The sequence below is a fragment of the Mytilus trossulus genome, chromosome 3 (genome assembly GCF_036588685.1).
Source record: "Mytilus trossulus isolate FHL-02 chromosome 3, PNRI_Mtr1.1.1.hap1, whole genome shotgun sequence".
Classification (NCBI taxonomy): Eukaryota; Metazoa; Mollusca; class Bivalvia; order Mytilida; family Mytilidae; genus Mytilus; species Mytilus trossulus.
In genome coordinates, this window is record NC_086375.1 from 42,334,732 (window position 1) to 42,361,002 (window position 26,271).

A 26,271-nucleotide genomic window follows, 5' to 3' on the forward strand; every position below is an offset into this window, starting at 1 on the left:
CGACTATTTTTTGAAGAACTGTAATGTAAATCCGTGATATACCTAGTATCTATTTTAGTCAGAAATACTTGTCTCGAAAAAGCTTTAGAAAACGAAATTCTAGGGACACCGGGAAATGATTCTGCACCTTTAAAATTATAAGAATGTTACCTGAAGAATAAGCATGAGTTTGTGAAATTATTGTGGACAAGGTTCCAACCCTTCAAAGTCTGTCCTCTGCAGTTCTTCCTCCAGCCCGAGCATTTTGAGCATCATTGTGTCTTTCAGTGACAACAACAAAAATGAGTCACTGAAGCCAGAGCTGGACTAGTATGCCATTGTATGGTATCATTCAGGGTTTTTTCATATATATTTCAGTGTACCAAACAAGAATTGCAGAATGCAGAACTGCATTTATACTGATTGGAAGTGAATTAAAAGACTTTAACTAGCTGTCAGTAACTGCGAGTACTCTCAAATCGTATTTTCTTGTTAATTCGACCTGTTGATACTGTTTATAATGCTTTTTTGATATTTTTTATTTATATTGATCCTGTCTGAACACAAGCTTTGATTATTTGTAATATCTTCAATTTTTCACTTATTCTTACAACATTTGTATAGATTTCAAGATTATAAAAAAACGGGGTTTTTTCTTAAGTGAACATTGATTGGTTAAATATTTCTCAGTGATGTCCTGTGTTTGAATTTGTTTGTTAGCTTTTTGGTCATGAATGTTTGTCTCTAATATTTAATTAACTGTGCATTTGTATTCAGATATGGCAGATCAAATTTATTCGTTCATTGTGTAATCATACGTTTTTTGAGTGAGTTAAGTCTGCCAATTGATATTTTATCGTATGTTTTTAACCGGATTTTTGTGACAAAAATGTCGGTTATTAAATTGGGGATGCTCGGCGGGCGGGCGACAATCAAATGTTGTCCGTGCATGATTAACTCAAGAACCGTTCAACCAAAGCTTTTCAAATTTTAATATGTTGTTACTGATGACAAAATAGAGGTCAAGATCAATAATGACGATATTGACTTTTACCGTTCAGGAGTTATGGTTCTTGAAAAATCGTAAAATGGTGTTTCCAATCACGTTGTTGCATTTACTCACAAACCATTCAATCAAAGTTTTTCAAATTTTAATATGTTGATACTGATGAAAAAATAGAGGTCAAATTTGATATTGACAATTTTCACTTTCACCAATCATCAGTAATGGTTCTTGTGATATTGCCAGGACACAAATAAATGCTAATAAATCCGGTTTGCTGTCGGTGTGACAGCCTCTTGTTCTATGTTGTGATGTTATGCTATTGTTTCAGAAAAAGGGAGAAGGTTTGGATCCATTAAAACGTTTAATCCCGCTGCAAATGTTTGCAGGAGAATTTTGAAAATAAATAACTCAGCCTTGATAATCACAAAAATAAATGATTTGTTCTTTGGTAGTTTGAAAATAAATTACCTGACTTGCAATGTATTGAAAATAAATAACTCAGTAGGTATATAGCTTCTTGGGCCTTCAGCAGTTCCAAAACCTTTCAAAAATTTTTTTGACTCGCTCCGCTCGGCGTAATATGTTTTACAATACTTTGGAAAGAGGCTAGGTAAAACCAAACTTTAATGATGATTGGTCTGTTTCTGTGTGTGTTGCGTTTCGGTGTTGTGTCGTTGTTCTACTCTTATATTTAATGCGTTTCGCTCGGTTTTGGTTTGTTACCCCAATTTTGTTTTTTGTCCATGGATTTATGAGTTTTGAACAGCGGTATACTACTGTTGCCTTTATTTAATAGTACTATGTATGTGTGCAATACATGTACATATAAATTGGTTCGGAATATAGTATTCATTTCGTGAATAAAAGTATAAAATACTATGTATTTGTGTTTCGTTTGTTCTGTCTCGCTATGTATTATCTGAATATGTTTGTATATATTGTCCTCTTTACACAAGTATGTGTCTGAGGTTATGAATAAAATCTTGAATCTTAAAATTTCTGCAGGAGATAATGATTAGTTCTGATTAAATGGTACACAATAACTTGACTATACATGTATTATTCATAATTAACAAATATTTTAATAAAAATTGTATGTTTTTCGAATATCATAAATATAGTTGTGAAAATGAATAATCAGTTCCTTGCTTTAATGAAAATGAAAAATCTTGCTTCAATAGTGCAGAAAATGAATAATATGTCCTCTCAGTTTACAAAAAATAAATAACCGATCAAAAACAAATCCTCCTGCCCCCTAATGTGTAAAATAGACAAAAACTCGACCATTTCTCCTTCTCTGCAATTTTCCTTGTTGGTGCAGTCATTCTTTCAAATTAAGCGAAACGAAAACCTCTTTAACAAAAATACAGTTTGCATAAAAAAAAATATCCTTTTACATATCATTTATTTGTGCTTTTGAATTATTTTTTTTCAAATGATAACGAACTAATTCAAAGTGGTATCTGGTGATTTCATTCCTTTTTGTAGAAGATATGATTAGTGTCAAAGTATGATGCTAAAGCAGACTGCAAAACGGGAAGATCAACGCAGGAGATATATTGCTGTGCAGATCCAGCTGCTGCTAATGGCTTGGGTTTTTGGTGATACAGAACAGATGCTGCATGATTCCACTTTGAAAGATGTAATTCGGGATCTTTCAAATACTCCTCGTCACTGCTAATGTATGTTCCATGTTCAGTTGTTAAAAGGCGATCCTTACTGCGGGAATAAAGGACTCTTTACCAGTTGTTCGTTTTCAGTCGAAATGTTGCACAGAGAAAAAATAAATAAAGGCGAGATGATTGGATTTATTTTTCTGTCTAATATTGATGTGTTTAAGCTTTTGATTTTGACATTTGACAAAAGCTATTTCATTTCCTTTTTTTCACCTGGATTGTTAGATTTTTTTGGAAGGAAATTGGAACACATATTGTTGGTTACCTTTTTATCGACTGCTAAGAACATTGGCATGCTATTAGGGGAGGCGATATGGATGCCACGCAAATATTCGTGTATCCGATGTTTTTTTAATCTTGCGCATAATATTGACAAACCGGTTTTACAGATAAAAGTGGTATTCTATAAAAAAAAAATCAGTCCATTAAGACATACATATGAAAAATTTATTTATTTCCCATATTTGTATCATGCTGTTATAGATGAAGATAAAATTGAGAATGGAAATGGGGAATGTGTCAAAGAGACAACAACCCGACCAAATAAAAAAACAACAGCAGAAGGTCACCAACAGGTCTTCAATGTAGCGAGAAATTCCCGCAACCGGAGGCGTCCTGGTCCCTAAACAAATATATACTAGTTCAGTGATAATGAACGCCATACTAATTTCCAAATTGTACACAAGAAACTAAAATTAAAATAATACAAGACTAACAAAGGCCAGAGGCTCCTGACTTGGGACAGGCGCAAAAATGCGGCGGGGTAAAACATGTTTGTGAGATCTCAACTCATCCCCTATACCTCTAACCAATGTAGAAAAGTAAACGCATAACAATACGCACATTAAAATTCAGTTCAAGAGAAGTCCGAGTCTGATGTCAGAAGAGGTAACCAAAGCAAATAAACAAAATGACAATAATACATAAATAACAACAGACTACTAGCAGTTAACTGACATGCCAGAAAGATTATGATTTCATCATATGAAGAGCCAGGTTGAAAGACCAAAAAATACTGGGTTTTTTTTCTGTTCTTTTTACATTTGCATAGAATTTTTTGACAAATTCCGTATATTTTCTGTTTCAAGTTCATAGAAACCATTTACTAACATGCATGATATAGATCTAGTCGACACTTGTTTTAAAAAAATGTTGCTTCATTAAAAGGTAAATTGACATTTTAAACAAAAGATTGTGACATCGAGATCTCCACTTATTTTCAGTATAGATATACGAAAATTGTTATTTTCCTTGATTATATATAACGAAAAACATTGATTGATGTAAACTTTTCAATTTAATGTTATTTGAACATTTGAAGAGCAAATCAAACCAAAACGAATTCAGGTATGACAAAACCAAGATATTCAGAGCATTGAGATAGTTTACCGAATATAGAATTTATAAATTGTTGTAATATTGTTTATACAGCAATTTTATCTGTTTGAAGTTCTTTTTCTTAACACCATGGCTAAAAAAGAAAAGAATTACCTCTTCAACGTTAGTAATATGTTTTCGATTTCATACATTTTAGTCTTGATCGCTCAAGAGACATTTAATGTCGAAATGCGAATTTGGTGCAGCAACTTTTGTACCGTTTATGTTAGTATTAGAGGTCGGTTATTTAAAGACGTATCAGCCGTATCATATACGTTGACGTATCCGCATCTGCAGATATTTCCCAAAAAACAGTAATGAACCCGAGCTTTACATATAATATCTGATACCCTGATACTTGACTTGATACATTGTAAGTGTCGGACTTATGGGTTGTCGGACTAGTGGGTTGTCTGATCAATGGGCTGTCGGAATAATGGCGTGTAACCTTTGTACATTACGATCCGAACATTCGAAATGCATCAGGGGCATTATTAACGATTTTGCTTTGCTTGGTAAGAACTGAACTTGTCACAGACAGGATGAAAACTTATATATTGCCGAAAAGACCACGAAAAGGACTTTGCCAAATGTTGAAATCCGAGCCAGAAAAAAATAAAACTGTTATAAAACAAGAAAGATTTAAGGAACTTGTCAGCAAAAACCTTAAATTAACCGTGATAAAAGCCATTCAGGAAATAAATCAGTCTGATATTCAAGGATTTTATTTGTCAATTAACAATTTGGTTATACGTGAGAACAAGTTCATACACAAACACTCCTATCATGCATGTAAACTGTTCCAACTATCTTGAATATCTTTAAAAGTCGGGTTACATATTTCCCAAATTCTCGATAGTTCTTAATTGTTTTGTAAATTTCTGCATTATCAATTATTCAGTCGCCAAGTTGCATTATTGAAAGTACATAAAATTAAAGCTCGGGTTCATTACTGGTTTTTTTTGGAATATCTGCAGATGCGGATACGTCAACGTATATGGTACGGTTGATACGTCTTTAAATGACCGACCTCTAGTAGTAATCTTAATTAAAGTATACTTTTACTATGAAGAAATTGAGGTTGGACATGATTTCATGCATCCACTAGTCTTAACCCACGTCGAGATTTCGTCCGTACCACATTTTTATTCCATATGATATTCTAATGAATGTGGTTTTGAAAATGATGATGTTCTTTCCATTACCAATGCAAACCTTTCTGATTGGTGTCCATTAATATTTCCTCCAGAACAAGAAATTAAAGAAACAACAGACACGGCTTATACTTCGAATTTGACATGGGCGGTCATCTCAAAACAAGAAATTATGACAAGCGAGACGATTGAAATTTTAAAATTATGAATTTTCACCAATTAAGCAACAATATACCAACTTCGCCTGTATATGGGATATATATTTCCCAACTTATTCGCTATTCAAAAGCTTGCAGCGTTTCGCCTTTTTTCTTAAAAAAAAACAACCTTGATTAGAAAAAAATAAGACCTTGTTCATGTTGTTAATAAATGTTCAACTTCACAAATAACACACGATTGTCTTGAAGTATAAATTCTCAAACTGACTACGCCTTAAAGTTCCTTTTTTTTGTCCTTGTGTATTTTTTTACTTTTATTGTTTATCCTTTTTTTTTTATCATATACTTAATACGTGGATCGGTACTTATGCATCATGTTATTATGCTATAGTTAATTATGTGTTCTTGTCTTCCATTATTGTTTATGTACTTTGTCTATATGCTATTTTTTGTTTCTCAGTTGAAAATTATTTGTTTTATAGGGATTATATAATGTTGAATACAGCTTTACCTCAATTTTTGACGTGTTAGCCTATTAGTATTGTGTTTGCTGTTTTGCACACCTGTAAATTGTTTTCAATTTAATGAAATTCTATGCGAACATGCAAATTTGTAGATACAAAATTCTAGGTTTTTTGTTGCCTTCCAGGATCTCGTTACTTTCTTCCGAAGTTTTTTTAACGTTACGGGTTATCTGTTTTGTGTCATTTAAGATTTACATGTCGAAGACAGAATTTAATTGGGATATTTCGTTCTACCATCGATTTAACCCATGTGTGTAAACGCGGCGTCAAACAGTCAGACAACCACTGTTATATTCCATTCTAGCTTCAATCGCGTCCCAATTTCTCAATTACGATATCAGAGAAACTCGATTTGACTAGTTACTGTAACTTTTAAAACTGTTCGTTGGCAACATTACGTTTCCCACTAATGGAGGAGGAATTTGTTATTTTTCAGGAGCGCCTGTATCAATCCATCACAAATATTTCGTTTGTTTTCTTTTTGGAGTTGCTTGTTATAACATTTTCTGTAAAGAATTTTAAAACCAATTTTCTTTTCTCTTTTGGGTCATGTACATAGTTGCTTCTTTTAATACCTTTCTAATTTTAAAGCCAAATTGTTGTAACCCCAATTTCATGGTCTATTGAACAAAGAAATGATAGTGCAAGTGGGGCATCCGTGTACTATGGACACATTTTTGTTGATTATACTACACGCCTGTTTTGAAAAAAAATGATTATTTAGTAAAAGTGTATATAAACTGACTGTTTCTGTATTCATACGAACGAGAATCTATACCAGTGTCAATACAGAAACAGGGAGTTAATAACACTATTATACTAGTATATTAAATTTAAATAAACTTGATTCTATATTTTACTGTTTACATGTAGAAGTAGAAGTCGGTCACTGCTATATATACCAACAGCCTATAAATTAATATAAAACACAAGGTAATTCTTCAACCCATAGTATCTGTGAATGCAGAACAACGTAAAACAAAACACATATGGGTTGCAAGGGAGCCTGAAAATAAATAATAATACTGTGACCCCGTCCCACACACACATACATACACAAATTATGAAGACCAATCTGGGACAGTGGATGGAAATAGGAATTTGGGGATTACAAGATTCATTTATACATGCCATGAATCATACAATACTCATTTAATACTAACCTTGGAGTTTTCAGGGGTACATCTTTTCTGCCCCCTGCCATCATAAGTTGAAATGCATCCACAGCAGTCTTTGTGGTGGCCTGCCCTGCTGCAATAATCATTTCATCTAAAGTTGGTCCAGGTGCTGTATTAACACATTGGAATTCTATGCGTTTCATATTGAAGGTGGAAATGAGGTCCCCAATAATCATTTTTGGTTGGACTTCAAAAGATGTTCCAGAGTTGTCTATGGAGGTGTTGCATGTTATTTTTAATTCTGATGTTTTTGTCATTTTATCGTGTTTATCTTCGAAAACATCTAGCAGCGTTCTGTGGTTTTCTACAACAACGATTTCGTTTATTTTAATATTCATGTGCTCACACTTAAAGAATCGTAAAGCCGAAAGACAAGTAACTTGTAGATTGGATGAGGATGCGGCTAGCATGTGCGCCGCCATGTTGTTTGTGTGATATAATTTTGAGAATTGGGAACGGTTGCCCCCCTCCCTTTGATCCGCCTATGAAACATACATCTATCATACAACTCAAAATGTAAACAACCAGCTAAAATACAATGTTATGTAGAATCGTCCATAGCAGGTGAAAGACATAGAATCCACGAATACACGTTTTCCGCTGATTTTGTCAGTTGGTATGTTTGACATTAGATGATATAACAATAAATATTCAATAGTTTTTTGTTGGTTGAAATGCCCCTGAAATGTGATGGGATTATGCAGCACATGTACGTATCCCTTCACCAGATCACTGGCTTCAGTTTTGAATATAGACTGGAGTAGGCACTAAATGTGTACAAACCTGACATCTAACTATGTTGTAGAAAATGTGATCATCAATTCATCAAAAATTTATCAACAGAGAACAATATATTTCACAATACATAAGCATTAATCCAAATTTACATCCATTCATACGGTCCCAATAGAAGATATTCCCGCGGAAATGCCATGTGATAGAAACCTGGAATTGTCCACACCGATACAGGTGAAATACATAGAATAGCAATTGTGGACACAGCAATAAGATCAGATATTAGACCCTCATGAGCTCGGTATAAAGTAAAACAAAGAGTAAAAATCAATTTATTAAATAAATTTGCTCGATTAACCTTGAAGTTAAGACTAATAAAAATTTGCGTCTATCGAGTGACCCCCCCCCCCCTAAATAAAACAATACTGTGTTCTTGACGACTTCCCGGCGGGATGATCGATAGAAAAGATATATTCTTATTAAGTATGTCGTATCATTCAACAATTTTACACCAGTTTTTGTTCGGGTTCGTGTTGCTTAGTTTTTAGTTTTCTATGAATTTTCTTGTGTACTGTTATTTGTCTGATTTCCTTTTTTTTTTAGCTATTGGATTGTCCGTTTATATATTTTTTTATTTTATATCTATGAGTTTGAATGTATCTATGGTAACATGCGCCACTTTTTCCTGGTAATTCCGAGGATAGTGTTTTGCAGAGTTAGATAACTGTTGGGCAGGAAAATCATTTAGGAGCTGTTTGACCAATATTGAGGGATGTATAACAAAGTAACACCAGCTTTAACAAGGGACGTCTTAGTTATAAAGTGACATTTTTTTCTTTCCGTTAAAATCTTGCACGACCATCTACTCGTTTCAACAGTCTGTAGTGAGCCTTACGTAACAATCCAATTTGGTTTTAATTGTCAGTTTGTATAATCAGTACAGGATTTATCTTTCCATGAGGTTTCTAAGTTGTAAATTAAACAAGTTTAGCTATAAGATAAACGTATTCCATCAAGTGGCAATTGACCACAGAAGTTGTTCTAATTATTTTTGTCAACAAACACCGCTATTTTAAGGACACGTGTACTCCACGAAAACGTAATTTTGAACAAAATTTAAATAAAGCTTCCAGTTTTTTATTTGGATAAGAAATATACTTGACAAATTAAGTTGATGAAAACCAACAAAAATCTCAAAAATGTGTACTTAGCAAATCTCAAATATTTTATCAAACCATTTTAATTCACTAGTCACACTTAGGGGTATCAGTAGCGTAACAACGCCTGACTTATATATTTACCTACTTCCTGAAGTGATATATGGATTTTAATATTTAATCAATTATTTCATCGAGTACCTTTTGACATATACGTTCTCATAAGGTCATGATAAAGCTTTAAATGAATTGATTTGAAAAGGATGCACATGATAATGATATTGAGGTAAGATTTATAAAAGCAGTTTTACCGTGAAAACCCAAAACTGAACATAGAAAAACTTTTATGTTAAAACTTTGATTAAAGTGTTAGTTATATGTTCAAATAATATATTTCAGTTAAAGAGTTAATTCGTAATGACAAACAAATTTGACAACATTGCTGTTTCAATTCGTTGTATGCACTTATATCAAAACAAATCTGTGATTTACGAATTGCGATGTCTATCTAATTATTCTTGAATTACAATAAATTATTTTCGTCTTGCACTTTAGATAGTACATTTTTAACATGGATATTGTGACATTGTTCCATTTCCTTTTCTCTACTGCCTTACTTGAATTAAATTTAAATAAAAAACTACTTGAGGAAATAAAATGTTATTCAGAAACTCGTATTCTTGAGAATAAATTGAACGATTCGAAAAAAAAGATTAATAAAAAAAATTCCTAATGAATATTTTTCAATAACATTCTCTATTCTGAAATATGAAATTCATTCTTTTTATCACGCAGAGTTGACATTTTTAATTGAATAGAGAGAATGAAATTGGTCGATACGTTATTGAACTATAGTCATTCCATCTCGTAAGGTTTTGAATGGAGTTGCAAACAGCTACGTGATTTTTATTGAAAACATGTAAATATGTGCTTGTGATATCCGAGAATAAATATTTGCTACCTAAAATACCGTCTGTTTTAGTTGATAAAGCTTTTACCATTTTGTTTATTACATTTCAATAGTATTGCCCATGATGAAACAAATGTCATATCAGTTTTAATTGGTCCAAGATAAGTGGATATCAAATTAATTGGTCTAAGATAAGTGTTCATCAAACTATTGGACCATTGATACAAGTTTATTAGACCTAACATAAATAGTAATCAGATGTACTCGGAATCACTTTGATACGGAGAGGATTAGTTTTCAATCAAAACGGTAAGATAAGGTAAATAGTAGGCATCAAATACTGTAAATTATTTGGTGTTTGCCTTTCGTTAAATGTATTAGTCTAAGAGCTTTTTTCGATCTTGCCATTTGATAAGGGATTTTCTTTTTTGATATTTTTCCTCGGAGTTCAGTTTTCTTGTGATTTTACTTTTTACTTCAAATCTCACAAATTTTATTAGAAAATAATAAATTAAAATTTGAAGAATGCAAACCTGAGTGAAAAGCATTGAAACGCAAGAGGAAAAAAACCAGTTGCATCGACATGTTATTGTGTCCTGCTGTGCATGCTTACCTCCTAGTGATTGTATATAACCAATAACGCGTTTGAAGTGATCAACCGAATTAATGACTGAAAATATACCTGTACTTCGCTCTTCCAGTAGTTGAACATATGCTAAATCAGTTTGGATTTGATAATGTATTCCCCGTCTTCTAAGCGTTTCTAGTCAGGCTTCCATGAACATTAAAAACTTTTTTAAAGATGCACCAGCGATATTCTGCAATGCGAAATTTCTGCCGGTATCCATATTCCCATTGTCAGTCTAAATGCTTCACCCTTGTATGCCTGTCTACGACATTTCATAGATTTCCTATCCATCGTCCTGAATATGCATACAATATTTTCCACTGGACGATAATCATGCAACAATTAACCCATAAGCACAAGGCATGACTTAAGATTGCCATGCAGGCTCATTTAAACCTCGTTGATTGAGAAATATTAATCTTAAATATGAGATGTGGAACGATTTCCAACGAGAAAAAAATATGATAGTTTAAAACGGGGTCTATCGCGAGACAAGGATTTTAACGCACAAAATGATAACAAACAAGAATAAAGGGCTGCGCTTTTGCGCATGATACGCCCGTTGCTCTTTTAACTTGTCTTTTATGCTTTAAATGAATTTATATGATCAACTAGAAATAGTGTGAGCCCTGTCAAATACCCCCCTCCCCCCAAATAATAAATAAAAATGCACAAAAAAATTGACACTATAAAGGCTACCTCAAATTTAACTAAGTTTGTTGTCTTAATTTTTCATCCATACATAAATTTTGTGAAAGTGTTAGTTATTGTCCCAAAATTGGAAAAATCCCCCCTTTTTTAAGCATAAAAATTCATAACATGGAAATGTAAAATCTGAAATTTATAAAAAATTAAAAGGGAGCTTACATCAATAGATATAAACAATTCACCAAAGTTTCATGGACATTGGTGAAAGCCTTTTTGAGTTATTGTCCGAAGTGTTAAAAATCACCCTTTTTTTATGAATAAAGCCCCATAAATCCAAAACTTAAAATCTGAAATTTATAAAAATTGAAAGGGAGCTTACATCAATAGATATAAACAATTCACCAAAGTTTCATGGACATTGGTGAAAGCCTTTTTGAGTTATTGTCCGAAGTGTTAAAAATCACCCTTTTTTATGAATAAAGCCCCATAAATCCAAAACTTAAAATCTGAAATTAAAAAAAACGAAAGGGAGCTTACATCAATAGATATAAACAATTCACCAAAGTTTCATGGACATTGGTGAAAGCCTTTTTGAGTTATTGTCCGAAGAGTTGAAAATCCCCATTTTTTTATGAATAGAGCCCCATAAATCCAAAACTTAAAATCTGAAATTAAAAAAGAACGAAAGGGAGCTTACGTCAATAGATATAAACAATTCATTTAAGTTTCATGGAAATTGGTGAAGGTGTTTTTGAGTTATTGTCCGAAGTGTGGACGACGGACGGACGGACAACGGTATACCATAATACGTCCCGTCCCGGGCGTATAAAAATCAGTACGTTGACGTATCAAATTGGCACGAAGTACAAAGACAAAAGACACACTTAAAAAAAAGGAGGGACGAAAGATACCAAAGGAACAGTCAAACTCGTATCATAAGTACCAGTGTCGAAGTGACATATTGCACGTTTCGTGTTTCACAATATTTTCCGATGATTTATTTACACGAAATTTGTGATCTCGGAATAAATATTTAAAGTCAACTTATGACATTTATATCCTAAATAATCCTACAGTTTTCTTTGATCTATAGTATATATTTATTTGAAAAAAAGTAATGAATGGGAAATAGTTGTTTAAAATTGTTTATCACATATTTTGTACTGATATGTACGTTTTTGCATGGCCAACAATAGCCGGAAGTCAAGGTTGGTTATCAGCCCTCGGGGCCGATATCGATATCAGCCCTCGAAATCCATATCAAGCCCCCGAGTTTAACTTCCGGTGACCTGTCAATCAAAGGCTACTTGTAAACAAGTTTTAAATTTTAGTTTCTTGTGTATAATTCGGAGTTTAGTATGACGTCCATTATCACTGTACTATTGTGCATATTTTAGGGGCCAGCTGAAGGACACCTACGGGTGTGGGAATTCTCGCTACATTGAAGACCCGTTGGTTGCCTTCGGCTGTTGTTTGCTCTATGGTCGGGTGGTTGTCGCTTTGACATATTCACCATTTCCTTTCTCAATTTTATTTTACAATGAAAAGAAATTTAGAAAGTTACAAATGTGCTGTAGAAGAATTTGTAATGTAACACTTTAAAGTCGTTTAATATTTGCAATTCTTAGAATTAATATATTTATTGTTAATTTATTTCTGAAACTTTTCACAAAATGTTGTTAACCAACTGTGAGACGAACTTTTTTAACTCAACGGCACAGTGATACATTTATTTATTGTTTTCGTTAAATATCTTTTTGGTTTTTGAAATATCAAATATCAAACATAATTTGGTGTAAGCCATTTGTTTTCTCCTGCTTGAAAATATGTGATAAATAGATTATAACATGTCATTTTCCATATGGCCCATGGTATCAGCCCACGACCCATATCAAGCCCTCTTGCTTGATATGGGAGTCTTGGGCTGATACCAGGGCCATATGGAAAATGCCATGTAATAATCTATAAATAATTGATTTTGAAAGCCGGTTGATATACAGAATTAAGAACTTTTTGCATGTAGTTGGCAATATCCGGAAATGCCTTACTACATTCATCAATTTCCATGGTCCTACATTTTCCCACTTTGCAATTTTTTCTTGAAAAACATCTTTGCATTTTCATATTTATGGATCACATTGATATTGCCTTTATGAGATTAAATTAAAACGATTTAAAGGGCAAGGGTAGATTCAGATATAGAAATACGAACGTTGTTCAGAAAGAGGGGAGTTTCGTTAAATAACATTTTCAAAACTATGAGGGGTTCATATTTGGATGTTGCAAGGTAAACTGTCTATCCTATTTAATTTAGCATACTCACATTTTTTAATTTAAAAGAATTCAATTTCCGCCTTTCATAACGGTTGATCCGCTTTGCAAAATGTCTACTTATTTATATTCGTACTGCGTGTTCATGAAACAGTTATTCACAAGATGTCACAGGAAACAGTCATAACTGTGTTTCATCTCGATATTTATTTTACTTGACCAAAAGTACGAAGTTTACATACTGCCAGTTTATTGGATACGACTTCGTACAATAACTTGTTCTTTCTTAAATTGATTTGCAAACACATTTTTAACTTAACCTTGTGGTCAAGCTATGTATCTTTTACTAGCTAAAGGATGTGATTATGTCTTTTCGTGGAATCTACAAAGAAGAATTTTCTCGAACTGTGCTTTTTAGCTTCTTAACTTTGTCTGTTCATTCTTTGCAAACTCGTAAGAATCGGATGCATTATTTAGATTATACAATCAAGTAAGAGCATATGATGAAGAGGCACGCGATACAAAATCTGCCTAATAGATCACAAGTTTATACTTAAAGTATTTCATTGAACAAGTTATTCTTATCAAATACAACCTGAAGCATTTTTACTTTATAAAGTTGTATATAAAACTATGATGTTTTGAAAATCGAAGGCATGAGGGTTCACTTTAAAATTTTCGTGTAGGAGTCTCATATCCATGGCTTAATAAATATATTAACACATCTTTTTCAACATGATTTAATCATATCAAATACAAATTACATATTTAATTTAAATGCACTATAATAAACAAATGTTTTATCGTTACAATGAAGAAAGAAAAATATTATCTGTAATAAAAATCAGGCGATTAATATACTTAAAATACTTATGATACCGGCAAGTTGAAATTGTGAAAGGCGTAAGAAGCCATGTAAATTCAAAAGTCACTTCTCAAACAGTTACGTTTTAGTATGGGGTTTTTGTTTGTCTTTGTTAATTTTACCTATACTGCCCTTAGCGTGGCTCGGTACTTTTACATCCCGTCATAGTGGTATTGTGCTATGGTAAATTCTCATCACTTGGCGTCCGGCGTCCGTCGTCGTCGTCCGTCGTCGTCGTCCGTCGTCGTCGTCCTGCGTTAACTTTTACAAAAATCTTCTCCTCTGAAACTACTGGGCCAAATTTAACCAAACTTGGCCACAATCATCATTGGGGTATCTAGTTTAAAAATTGTGTCCGGTGACCCCGCCAACTAACCAAGATGGCCGCCATGACTATAAATAGAACATAGGGGTAAAATGCAGTTTTTGGCTTATAACTCAAAAACCAAAGCATTTAGGGCAAATCTGACATGGGGTAATATTGTTAACCAGGTTAAGATCTATCTGCCCTGAAATTTTCAGATGAATCTGACATTCCGTTGTTAGGTTGCTGCCCCTGAATTGGTAATTTTAAGGTAATTTTGTTGTTTTTGGTTATTTTCTTGAATATTATTTTAGATAGAGATAAACTGTAAAAAGCAATAATGTTCAGCAAAGTAAGATCTACAAATAAGTCAACATGACCAAAATGATCAGTTGACCACTTTAGGAGTTATTGCCCTTTATAGTCAATTTTTAACCATTTTTCGTAAATCTTAGTAATCTTTTAGAAAAATCTTCTCTCCTGAAACTGCTGGGCCAAATTATTTGAAACTTGGCCACAATCATCATTGGGGTATCTAGTTTAAAAATTGTGTCCGATGACCCCGCCAAATAACCAAGATGACCGCCATGGCTATAAATAGAACATAGGGGTAAAATGCAGTTTTTGGCTTTTAACTCAAAAACCAAATAATTTAGAGAAAATCTGACATGAAGTAAAATTGTTAATCAGCTCAAGATCTATCTGCCCTGAAATTTTCAGATGAATTGGACAACCTGTTTTTGGGTTGCGGCCCCTGAATTGGTAATTTTAAGGAAATTTTGCTGTTTTTGGTTATTATATTGAATATTATAATAGATATAGGTAAACTGTAAACAGCAATAATGTTCAGCAAAGTAAGATCTACAAATAAGTCAACATGAACGAAATGGTCAATTGACCCTTTGTAGTCAATTTTCAATCTGCTTCCTTTGTTTAATATTCACATAGACCAAGGTGAGCGACACAGGCTCTTTAGAGCCTCTAGTTGTATTATTGTTTCACTTTTATTTATGTGCTTTGTCTATATACCTTTTGATGTTTTTTGTTTGTTATATAGTGATTAAGATTATTACAACATGTTGGCTGCTGTACCCCTATTTTTGACAAGTTGACCTATTATGTCTGTTTCGTTTTTTTCCACACGTTGTTATCAATATAGTACAATTTTATGCCATTGTCATACAAGTGAGAAGTTTAGCAAGCGATACAACCTGGTTCAATCTACCATTTTCTACACAAGGAAAAGTCTGTACAAAGTATGGAATATGACAGCTGTATTTCGTTTGTTTGGTGTAATTGGGCTTTTGATTTTGCCATATGCTAATGGACTTTCCGTCTTGAATGTGTCACGGATTTTGGTATCATTGTTATTTTACATTTTTCTGTTACACACTGTATCGGTGTTTCGTCGTAGTTTACCTTTATTGTATTAAAATAATATCGTTATTGTCATGCATGTCTGAAGAATATTGAAATCCAAACTAAAGAATTTGAACCTACGTATGTTGAAATCAGTCTTTCGTTTCTTAAATCAAATGACTAAAAAAGTAATAGGTCCGCATTTAAAAAAAAAAATTTAAATATTATTATCACCTTATGAAACATGATGTGCGGTCAACACTATATGATAATGATAAGCAATATAATTAAAGTTTGCATGACCCATATCTTGCGAGTTTGCTTGACCCATATCTTTCGAGGTGTTTTTTCAACCCATATCTTTCGAGGTTGATTGACCCATATCCTTCGAGGTTGATTGACCCATATCTTGTGAGTTTGCTTGACCCATATATTGCAAGTCTGTTTGACCCATATCTTGTGAGTTTGCCTGACCCATATTCTGCGAGTTTGTTTGACCATATCTTGTGAGTTTGCTTGACCCACATCTTACGAGTTTGTTAACCCACATCTTGTTAGCTTGCTTGACCTATATCTTGCGAGTTTGTTTGGCCCATATCTTACGACTTTGAGTGACCCATATATGATGGAATAATAATCGGCTTATTATTTTAGTTTGGTTATTATTGATTTATGTCTTTGACACGATTTGTTTCAACAATGAATTAGTTATTCTTATTTTTTAGCAAAATATTTTCAAAATAAATTTATTATGTAAAAGGTGTTTCTTTTAAATGTGATTTTTTTTGTATGTTTATTTTCATATTGAATTTCTTTGATTCCATTTAAAGGCCATACTATTGACATTTCATTAAGTATGTCTCTAAATACTCAACTATAGTTTACAGAGGGTTGTTAATATCCTAATTTTACATCATACATTTAAATAGGTTGCATTTGGTAAGACTATTTCTCAGACGATTTAGTTTAAGCTTATCAACATGATAGCTATTTTTAATAGTAAATGAGACTGTGAACTATATCTAAATGAATCATTTATGACATAAACAAAGAATAATTATGTAAAAGTCAATGAGACAGCAATCAATCAACACAAGCCAACAAAGCATGAGATCATCATAGACCATACAACTTTCCTTGGTTTCTTTCTCAATTTTTATTTTAAAAAAAATTCTAACTTCACCCTACAAAACGACAAATTATTTTTATCTTGATTTCGTATACCTTTATGCGTCATGATGAAATATGCGCCACTGAACGTTAAGCGACTCCAATATATCAGTTGAGAATAGCAAATAGAAGTTATTATAATCATCCATTAAAAGTTGACAATGAAATGCAGTCATTTAGATAAAACGATTTTATCGATAGGAAATATTCATGAATGATTCAGTACTAGTCTTCAATGATAAACAAAAATTTCTAAAATGCGTCGAGCTTTAAATTGTTCATATAAATAGTTCTACATGTTAAAAATGAAGAAGGGGTGTAATTAGTTAATATTAAGCCCCTTAAAAAGCAAAGCAAGAATATTGAAAATGTTCAACTCTTTTAAACTATGTGAACAAAATGAATCAGGTGATATAGTCGTGAGAAACTTGAGTGCAGCAATGTCACAAAAACATGTCGAAATTGCATCGTTGGAAATTGATATAATAAAACGGAAACCACTTGTATAGCAAATTTTAATTAGATGTTCGGTGTTAACCTTCTTCGAATTGTTTACCTGAAATTTAATGATCAAAGGGACAAATAGACGTATAACATTTACCCAAATTGCTCATAAGGCCAGAGATTCACCAAAAATAATCTACATTAGCACATTATTGGTGAACGAAGTCTTGGTTTTAGTAAAATTGTACAATTAATCAACAGTTACTGTACCTAATACAAGTAAGCCCAGAAAGTGCTTGGGACGCTATCGTCTAAAGAGTATCATGTGTATGTTATTGCTGAAGGAGATTGTTGGGTGGTTCATATAAGATATAACATCCACTAAACAGACAATCATTAATAGTTATGTTTTTGTTGCAATTATTAACCCTTGTCTAGCAAAAACTCGCATTAAAAACATAATTTTCAGTTCTATTGAAAATAGGATGGTACACCATATGCCTCCTTGCTTTTATGACTTAATAATCGAAATGCACCACAGCTTATTAATTCTTCATAATTTGATGAAATTGTATTTAGCTCGGCTCATACATTATTGATAGCTTGCTTAATACAATTACTTTCAGATCAGCTCAAACTTTCTTGAGACATGATAGATAAAGGTAAAAGTTTGTTTTCGCTCAGATTATGCCTTTAAAGTATTCACTTGACATGTTTCTATTAAATTCTGTTTTTAAATAAAGCCTATTAATATTTATAAATGCTGTGCATTATTTTGTAATTTGTCTTTTTAAATTTCAGTGAAATTGAAATATTATTCATTTTTATGTCGTAATATTAAACCTACTTCACTTGATCGAATCAAGTTTCCATAAGTATAGCAAACAAAGTGCAAAATTTATGCTGTTTTAATTTTCACTTTGTAATCATACTGCATTAAACGTCTATCATGTATGTATAGATCATGCGAAAGGTGAAGAATTATGACAAAATAGTACTTTTTGACAAATCTAATTCTCAGTAGCTTTAATGTCTTTTCAAGTCTTTCTTCTGTGAAAAAAAACCGGTTTATGTTAATGGTAAAAAGGTGGAGTCGAAACAAAAAGGACAAAAAAGATCGTGAGAGTTCATCATTTGAATATGAATCAAACAAAGACTTTATTTACATGAACAAAATGTCATTATGGCCTTAACATTTTAATGTTACTACAGACAAAATGACATTTTTATTTCATTTGTTATTCAACAAATGTTTAATTGTTAGCACATAATACACTTATTGTTTATTTGTTTATAATAATATCACCTGCTTTATTTTTTGATAATACAGATGAAGGAACGCATTCATTTTATATTTGGCAAAATCCATAGTTAAAATATAAATAAAATTATGGAATAACAATTATTCACAGAGTCATTATTAGTGTCTTTCTACTCAAATAAATGCGCACGTGAAACGCTCTGTATAATTCCCTAAACAGATTCGACTTTTCAATTCGACGTTGAGTGTCACTTGTTCTCTAGATATGAAATATTGGGTTGCTTTTGACATGATTTAAATTGGTTCAAATTTTAACAGAAAGTGTTAAATTATTTCCTAAACGTTTTCTATAATTCAATACTTAATTTTGACATTCATTGATTGGCTTTCTTTAAAATGTTATTTGACACAGATATGATGCTTTGGAATCGACGCTCTTTTAACTGACTTGTTATATGTTGAGATGTCCTGTTATAATGTTTATTTATGTGTTTTCCTGTCCTGACTGTTTTTGCATTTATTTGTACTGTAGTCCTGTCATGTAATGTTGTAATTTTAGTGTTATATTTAACATTGCAATAAAAATGGCGAGGTTTGGCTAGCCGCAAAACCAGGTTCAACCCACCATTTCTTCTCAAAATGTCCTGTACCAAGTCAGGAAAATAGCAGTTATTATCTTATAGAACTTTTGTTTCTGTGTGTGTTGCATTGTCGTTTTTGGTTTTTTGTTGCACTTCGGTGTTTCTGTTGTTTCGTTGTTTTCCTCTTATAGTTGATGTGTGTCAGTTTTATAGTTTGTAACCTGGATTTGTTTTCTCTCAATCGATTTATTACTTTCAAACAGCGGTATACTACTGTTGCCTTTATTTGTTCACTGTAAACGTATTGTCGCTTAAAGAGATACAGCTAAACCTTGATTGGTATAAACAACTTTATTGTAATATGTTCCTTGCCGTCTAACATTTTTTTGTGTAGCTTCATAGGTTTTCTAGTGGTCAAAGATATAAAATTTATTTGTTTTAAATAATTGCAACCCTTTTTTCTATTTTTTAATCTCGTTAGACTTTTAATCTTCTTTGATAATATATATATATATACATCTGTTGTAGGGTTGTCACTGACTCAGACGTACTTATGAATATAATTATTTTCTGTGACTGTATCTTACATTAATTTGTAGGATCCTTTACTATAGATAATTTAGCTGATCTGTAACAATAACATCTTCATGCCTTATATATCATGTACTGTAGTACGCCGCTAGATTAAAACTGACGTGGAAAGGTAACAGATGGCCAGCGAAAGCTCTTGTTTTTGAGAGCCCAGCTGGTCGTGTGGTCTAGCGGGACGGCTGCAGTGCAGGCGATTTGGTGTCACGATATCACAGTAGCATGGGTTCGAATCCCGGCGAGGGAAGAACCAAAAATTTGCAAAAGCAAATTTACAGATCTAACATTGTTGGGTTGATGTTTAGACGAGTTGTATATATATATATATATATATCAACAGGCCATCTACGATTCTTCGTGATTGTCAAACTATTATGTTTGATAAAATAAACGTGAACGTACATGGCAGAAAAACACTTGTTCTATAGTCATCTATTGGCTTAATCTTGGCGCTGTTGGAATTTGAAACTGATGGTATGTCGTCTGAAGAAGATAAACAACTGTCCCTTTAAAATCTTGTAATAAATTTACAGTAACAGACCAAATTAAATTAAAATATTTTCTCCAAAATAAAGTAAACCTTCTTGACACGCTTTGAAATATTCTTATAATGCAAATGTTATAAGACGAACTTGCTCTATTCTTGAAGCCTTTTGTTTAAATCATTATACAGAGTAATGTCGAATAATTCATGACAAAGAAGTCAAAATACGTTGTGTCTGTATAACCTCTCCAAAATATTTATTTAATGATTGAATTAGATCAACGTCATACAGTTATACGGCTTTTGTTCGCTTATATTGATCTTAAACCTCAACAGAACACATCACTGGTCGAACAATGTACCATATATGAGTACTGACCTGACCTATCGGTTGTTGTTTGACATATACTGTAAACCAACTTATTTTCGCGGATACTTAATTTCGCGTTTTACCCTTCTTAGGCCACTTCGCGGCTATTTGATTTCGCGATTTTTCTGATTTTCAATAAGGAATGATCAATGTATAACATATTCGCGGCAATTACTATTCGCGTTATTTTTCTATTCGCGAAAATAAATCGCTCGCGAAAATAAGTTGGTTTACAGTATATATATTATTGGATTGGTTTCTAACTGTACGAAAAGGGAGAAGGTGCATAGGACAATAAAAAACAAAACCAAATGAAATATGGAAAAGGACGAATGTACTAATATGAGCCCACTGAATACTTGTACTTAAGATAGATAAGCCCTCTTCACAGCAAAAGAAAAATTATTTTAAATGTCAACAAACGAGTGAAAATGTAAATTTGAAAACTATGAGAGGATTGTGGGCTCTTTGATCTGGAAAATATCTTCTTTAAGAAAAAGGGTAAATAATTCAATTCGCTCGTTAATATTTTAAATAATTTTGACAATTGGGTCCCCTTCTCCTGAGACCCTTGGATCGCTCTCATACTGAAAATGTTTTAGTAAGCTAGTTAAAAGTATGTGTTTATCACATTCAATTTGGGTTTTTTTCACATAAGGTATGATAATCTCCAAAATAAAATGGTTAATAGATCTTCCTGAAAATCGTTCTTTGTATTTCATTGAATGTACTGGATCAATAAATGGAAAGCAAGTTATCGTAAATTGACATAAGAATTGTGAATTTCCTTGTTTGAAGGAGTTGTAGTCTTAAATATTTATTTATAAAAAATTACAAAATTTCATAAATTACGAATTGTATATAAATGTACAACTTGATCAGGAATAAGGGCACTAGTGGTATGCTACATCATCCATCCTTGATACAGGCTTAATAAATGCTGGAATGTTTATTACAAATATGCCTAAGTACATAATATGCTTTGATATGAATTAAAACAGGTTTAACTTTCAGATTTTATTAACGTTAAAATGATTAATTACAATTAAATATTTGTATGTTTGGTAAATATATCCGAACGGTGGGGGTAATTGTACTTGGTACAAGAGTTCAATTTTCTCCCACTGATATTTATCAGTGCTTTAATCCCTACAAAATAGTTTTCAGTTTTATAGAATGTCCGCTTGAAGTGAAGCTATGATTTTCTTCTTGATAACTAATTGACGCATTTCAATCTTGATGCACATTCGTGCATTTATCATACTTGAATATATTTTAATAAGTCCATTTTTCTTCAAATTTAAACATGATGAACGTGCCAAAATTGAGAAAGTTTAAGTCCTAATGTTGACCGATTTTATTGTTAATACATTCGTTCGCCGAGAGTTTTGGGTTAAAGGCAGCGGTTCGATTTATTCATGAAAATTAGTCAAAGCTTCACTGAACAAAGTTTGCTGACCCTAGTCAACAATAGAATATTGTATTTTCGCATGTTTTGCTAAATCTATCTAAAATCTTAAAGTGAATATACAAGTTACGGAGCTCTATATTTTCTCTCTTTTAATTTAACTATTAATATATATGTATCCTTCTTGTTACAAATTTAACATACGTGTATACAAAAAATTAATAAATATTTGTTTTACCTTTAAATTTCTTTCTAAATTTGGAATATTTTGAACAACCATTTTTCATTATATACTTTAATATTCTGTTACTTTTTCTATTACATATTATATTCAACGCTTTGATTTTGACTAATACATGAATACATATAACATTGATGATACATAAATTGGTATAAAGATATCAAAAGATCTCATGGGGGAGATAAAACGGTTTGAACTTGTTAGCTTTCAGATTGCAGTTTTGACATCACCGATATATGTAAACAACAAAAGACATAAATATATCTGATATTTAATTTGATCTTCGTTTCTGTTTAAAAAGCGATAGAGAAATCTTATAAATTTGACAAGATTGTTTAAAGACGGATTAAGGAAGTCGAATTCCAGACTTTTCATATATTGTACAGTTGTTATCATTATTTAAGCATTCTTTAAAACGCATATACCTGTAAAGATTCCTGCGAAGAAATTTACATCTGTATGGAAATAGATTTACATTTGTATGAAATTGAATTATCATTGTAGACGTTAAAAACGCGTGCAGTGAAAATCAGCATTCAAAACAATGTTAGTACACATGTATTTGGATATATATGTTTATAAGATATATTTTTCGTGGAAAATATATCGTGAATATTCAGGACGAGAACCAATTCGCAATGAAAAATATTAAGTGGATCTGTTGGGATGAAGGGCTGGAAATTAAGATTGCCACTAGGAAGTGAAGGAAGGGATAATTGGATAGGCATAGAAACTTTGTAACATGCAACCAACGGACCCCTCAAATAGTTGTTGCAAGAAGTCTGTAAGAATTTCGGGAGGTTTCAATGATTATGAATTTAATTTATTGACGCTTTTTTCATGTAGAATTTTATTAACTTTACCATATCTCATCAATTTTAATTGGAAGTAAAACTGTTTGTCAACGATCTTTCCCTCACATAATTGATCAATAGTTGAAATCGTGCTCTGTGTGTTTTTGGTACAATTTGAAGTTTTTGAAATGATCTGCGAATTGATGAATTTGTACACGAAATTCTTAAACTTCGTTGCTCTCTTTTGATCATATATTCAATTTAATTGTATGACATAATGAAGTATACGAAATACATTAGATTGAAGTTTATGAATTTGTAATGACAGGTTGCACTAAAAACAGCATAGTATCATTTATTTGATTGCTTTCGCGTGATGTGCATTTGGCTGAAAGATGTGTAGAAAACGCATTCGTGTTCCCATTAAATGAAATCTCAATTTGTATTTACAGAGAACTGCAAAATTTTTAAGGCTATAAACAAAATTGAATTTCTTTTAAAACGACACATCAGCATCAGTTGTTACGTTGTGGTAGGTGGAGTGTATTATTCCATTACATAACAATAACTTTAATTGGTTTTTAAAAAAAAATGAAACAATGTCTACTTGACATTTTAGTACACAGGAGAATATTTTGTTTTGTTCATTTATTTATCATCATAAAGGAAACAGGGATAGCAGTCTTTTTTTCGATTCATTGTATATTCTATGCTAAATAAGTAAAGCACAGTTTTTCAATTACCGGTTTAGTTTATTGAAATAACCTTACGAGTATTCACTTAATTTTCATGTTTGATGTTAATCATTTTAAAGTATAGGTTAAAATACTGAATGAAAAAAATAAATCAAAGATTCATTGTAAAGTACGACACTTGATACTGTAGGACGGAACGTTGACATAGCATTGTGGACCAATGCATTTAAATTTTTCCGAGTCATTGATTTAAGTTTTCAATATAAAGTAACCTTTTCCCAATCATTATTTATAGTAGAAAGTAACATTGCTATATTTGACAGGAAGATTAATTTTTAAATTCTCGTATATTTATTTGAATGTTTAATAATTTGTGAAATTATTTTGCAGATCGATAAATAAAAGATCTTTAAAGATTGCGGTTCAGTCATTTCACATACGATTTTCAGATCAAACGGAAATAGTAATGCCTTGTAAGGTAACTGAGCAAAAAGTGTTGATGAAAATATTTTTGTTTTAAAATTCCAATTTGTGTGACTAGTGTTATCTATCACCGTAGATATTTAAGAACAAAATGAATTTTGGAGTAGAGCATTTATATCACGATGCAGACATTTCGAGCAATTTTACATCATTGGATGCGAAAGAAAAAATGAGAACTAGACAAGCACATGCTAGAGAGGAAAAACAACTGAAACGGTTTAATACAACATTGGAACGTGCACATACTGTGTTGATAAAGAGACAAGATTGGGAGAAAAATAATATTCAGCAGGAATTACACATTATAAAACTTAAATCAGCGTCCCTAGATAAAGGATTAAAAAAAGAGGAAGAGGCAGAACTTATAAAAAGGGCGCGGAAACTTCCCGCTATAACGAAATCAAGTAATTCTTTAGTTAAATCCAATTATAGTGACAGTTCTTCAAATGGAAGTACATCTCACAGAAGCAATTCATTTCGACGACACGGAACTATAACTTCGGTAGATTTGAGATATTCAGCGGAAGTAAATTTTACGCCATCAGTGGAAATAAATCCTCCGATAGATATAGTTACTGTTTATATGAAGAAAGCAGATGTAGTGACAAGAAACTTACATCGACTTTACAAACGTAAACAAGAAAGAAATTCTTATATAAAAGAAGCTGTAAAAATCATAAGACAAAATAATAGCGTCTTGTTAGACGAGGCAAAGTTATATACTCGGAATAAAGAATTACTCAAAGATTTTGAATTGTACAAACAAAAACAACGAACGTCATCCGAAAAGACGACCGAACGAGAAATACGGGATATCAATGCAACAAGTGCTTCCGTTACATTTGAGGCCAATAGAAAAGATGATAGCTCTATAGTGAAAGCGGGCACCATTGGTAATGAAAAGGACAACATTATAAATAAAGAGGGTAACATTCAAAATGCAGAGGGAAACCTTGGTAGCGATCAGGTAATCATTGAGGATAGTAACACTTTTAGTAAAGTAGTCCTTAATGATATTGTAGATGATATAACGGTGCTACCTGACATAGAGCCAGCTTCATCTGTGGTTGCAAATCCATCAGAGAGTGGCAGTGACTTCGATGACAAAAATGCAAAATGGACCGATATTTTTAAAATTCCAGAGATGTGGAAAGTATTTGACGGTAGGAAAAAGGTAAAACAAATTACAAAACCACCTCCTGCATTAGTGACTCTCAGAGGAAAGCTTAGGAAAACAATGTTGAGATAATAAAAAGTGTTTAAATTATTTTGTTTGATTATAATAAGATATGTCATTGAAACGTAATACAATGTCAATTTGTAATGATTTTTTTTATTTAAGCTGTTTGAAAAAAAGTTCGTTTTATGAAAATGACAGGATAATCTTTAATTTACTCAATCTGTCGATAGTAAGGTACTTAAAGTCTACAAAAAGACATTAAACTGATAAACCATGATTTGACGAGTTATTCATAAAACAAAAAACCAATATCGATACTAGAAGTCCAGTTAAACATTTAAAAATAATTCCATTCTTCTTATGGTATCAAGACGTAAACAACAACAGTCGCATTTAATAAAATATCTAAATGAACAAGCATTTGAATACGGGGTAAATAAAGGCAACAGTAACTTGGCGGTATACCGGTGTTATAAATCACACGTCATAAATCGATTGAGAAAAAACAAATCCAGGTTACAATCAAAAAAGCAGAGGGATACTTTAACTAAAACAGGATTTTTTTTCTTTCCAAACAAACTAGATATACATATTGATAAATTAGAATTTCATATATACTTATTTATGTACGGTTGAAAATGAA

General features: G+C 32.1%; 1 protein-coding gene across 2 annotated transcripts; it reads left to right on the forward strand.

Moving 5' to 3' along the window:
- The first annotated feature begins 9,111 nt into the window (after positions 1 to 9,111).
- On the forward strand, positions 9,112 to 26,271 carry LOC134711507 (uncharacterized). 2 transcript variants are annotated; one of them, XM_063572135.1, is made up of 2 exons: positions 9,112 to 9,230; positions 24,356 to 26,271. In XM_063572135.1, exon 2 carries the CDS (start codon positions 24,540 to 24,542, stop codon positions 25,695 to 25,697), a length of 1,158 nt encoding a protein of 385 aa, XP_063428205.1. In that variant the 5' UTR covers positions 9,112 to 9,230; positions 24,356 to 24,539; the 3' UTR covers positions 25,698 to 26,271. The 2 variants fall into 2 exon arrangements, with proteins under 2 accessions (XP_063428205.1, XP_063428206.1); XM_063572136.1 differs by lacking the exon at positions 9,112 to 9,230 and adding an exon at positions 10,079 to 10,163.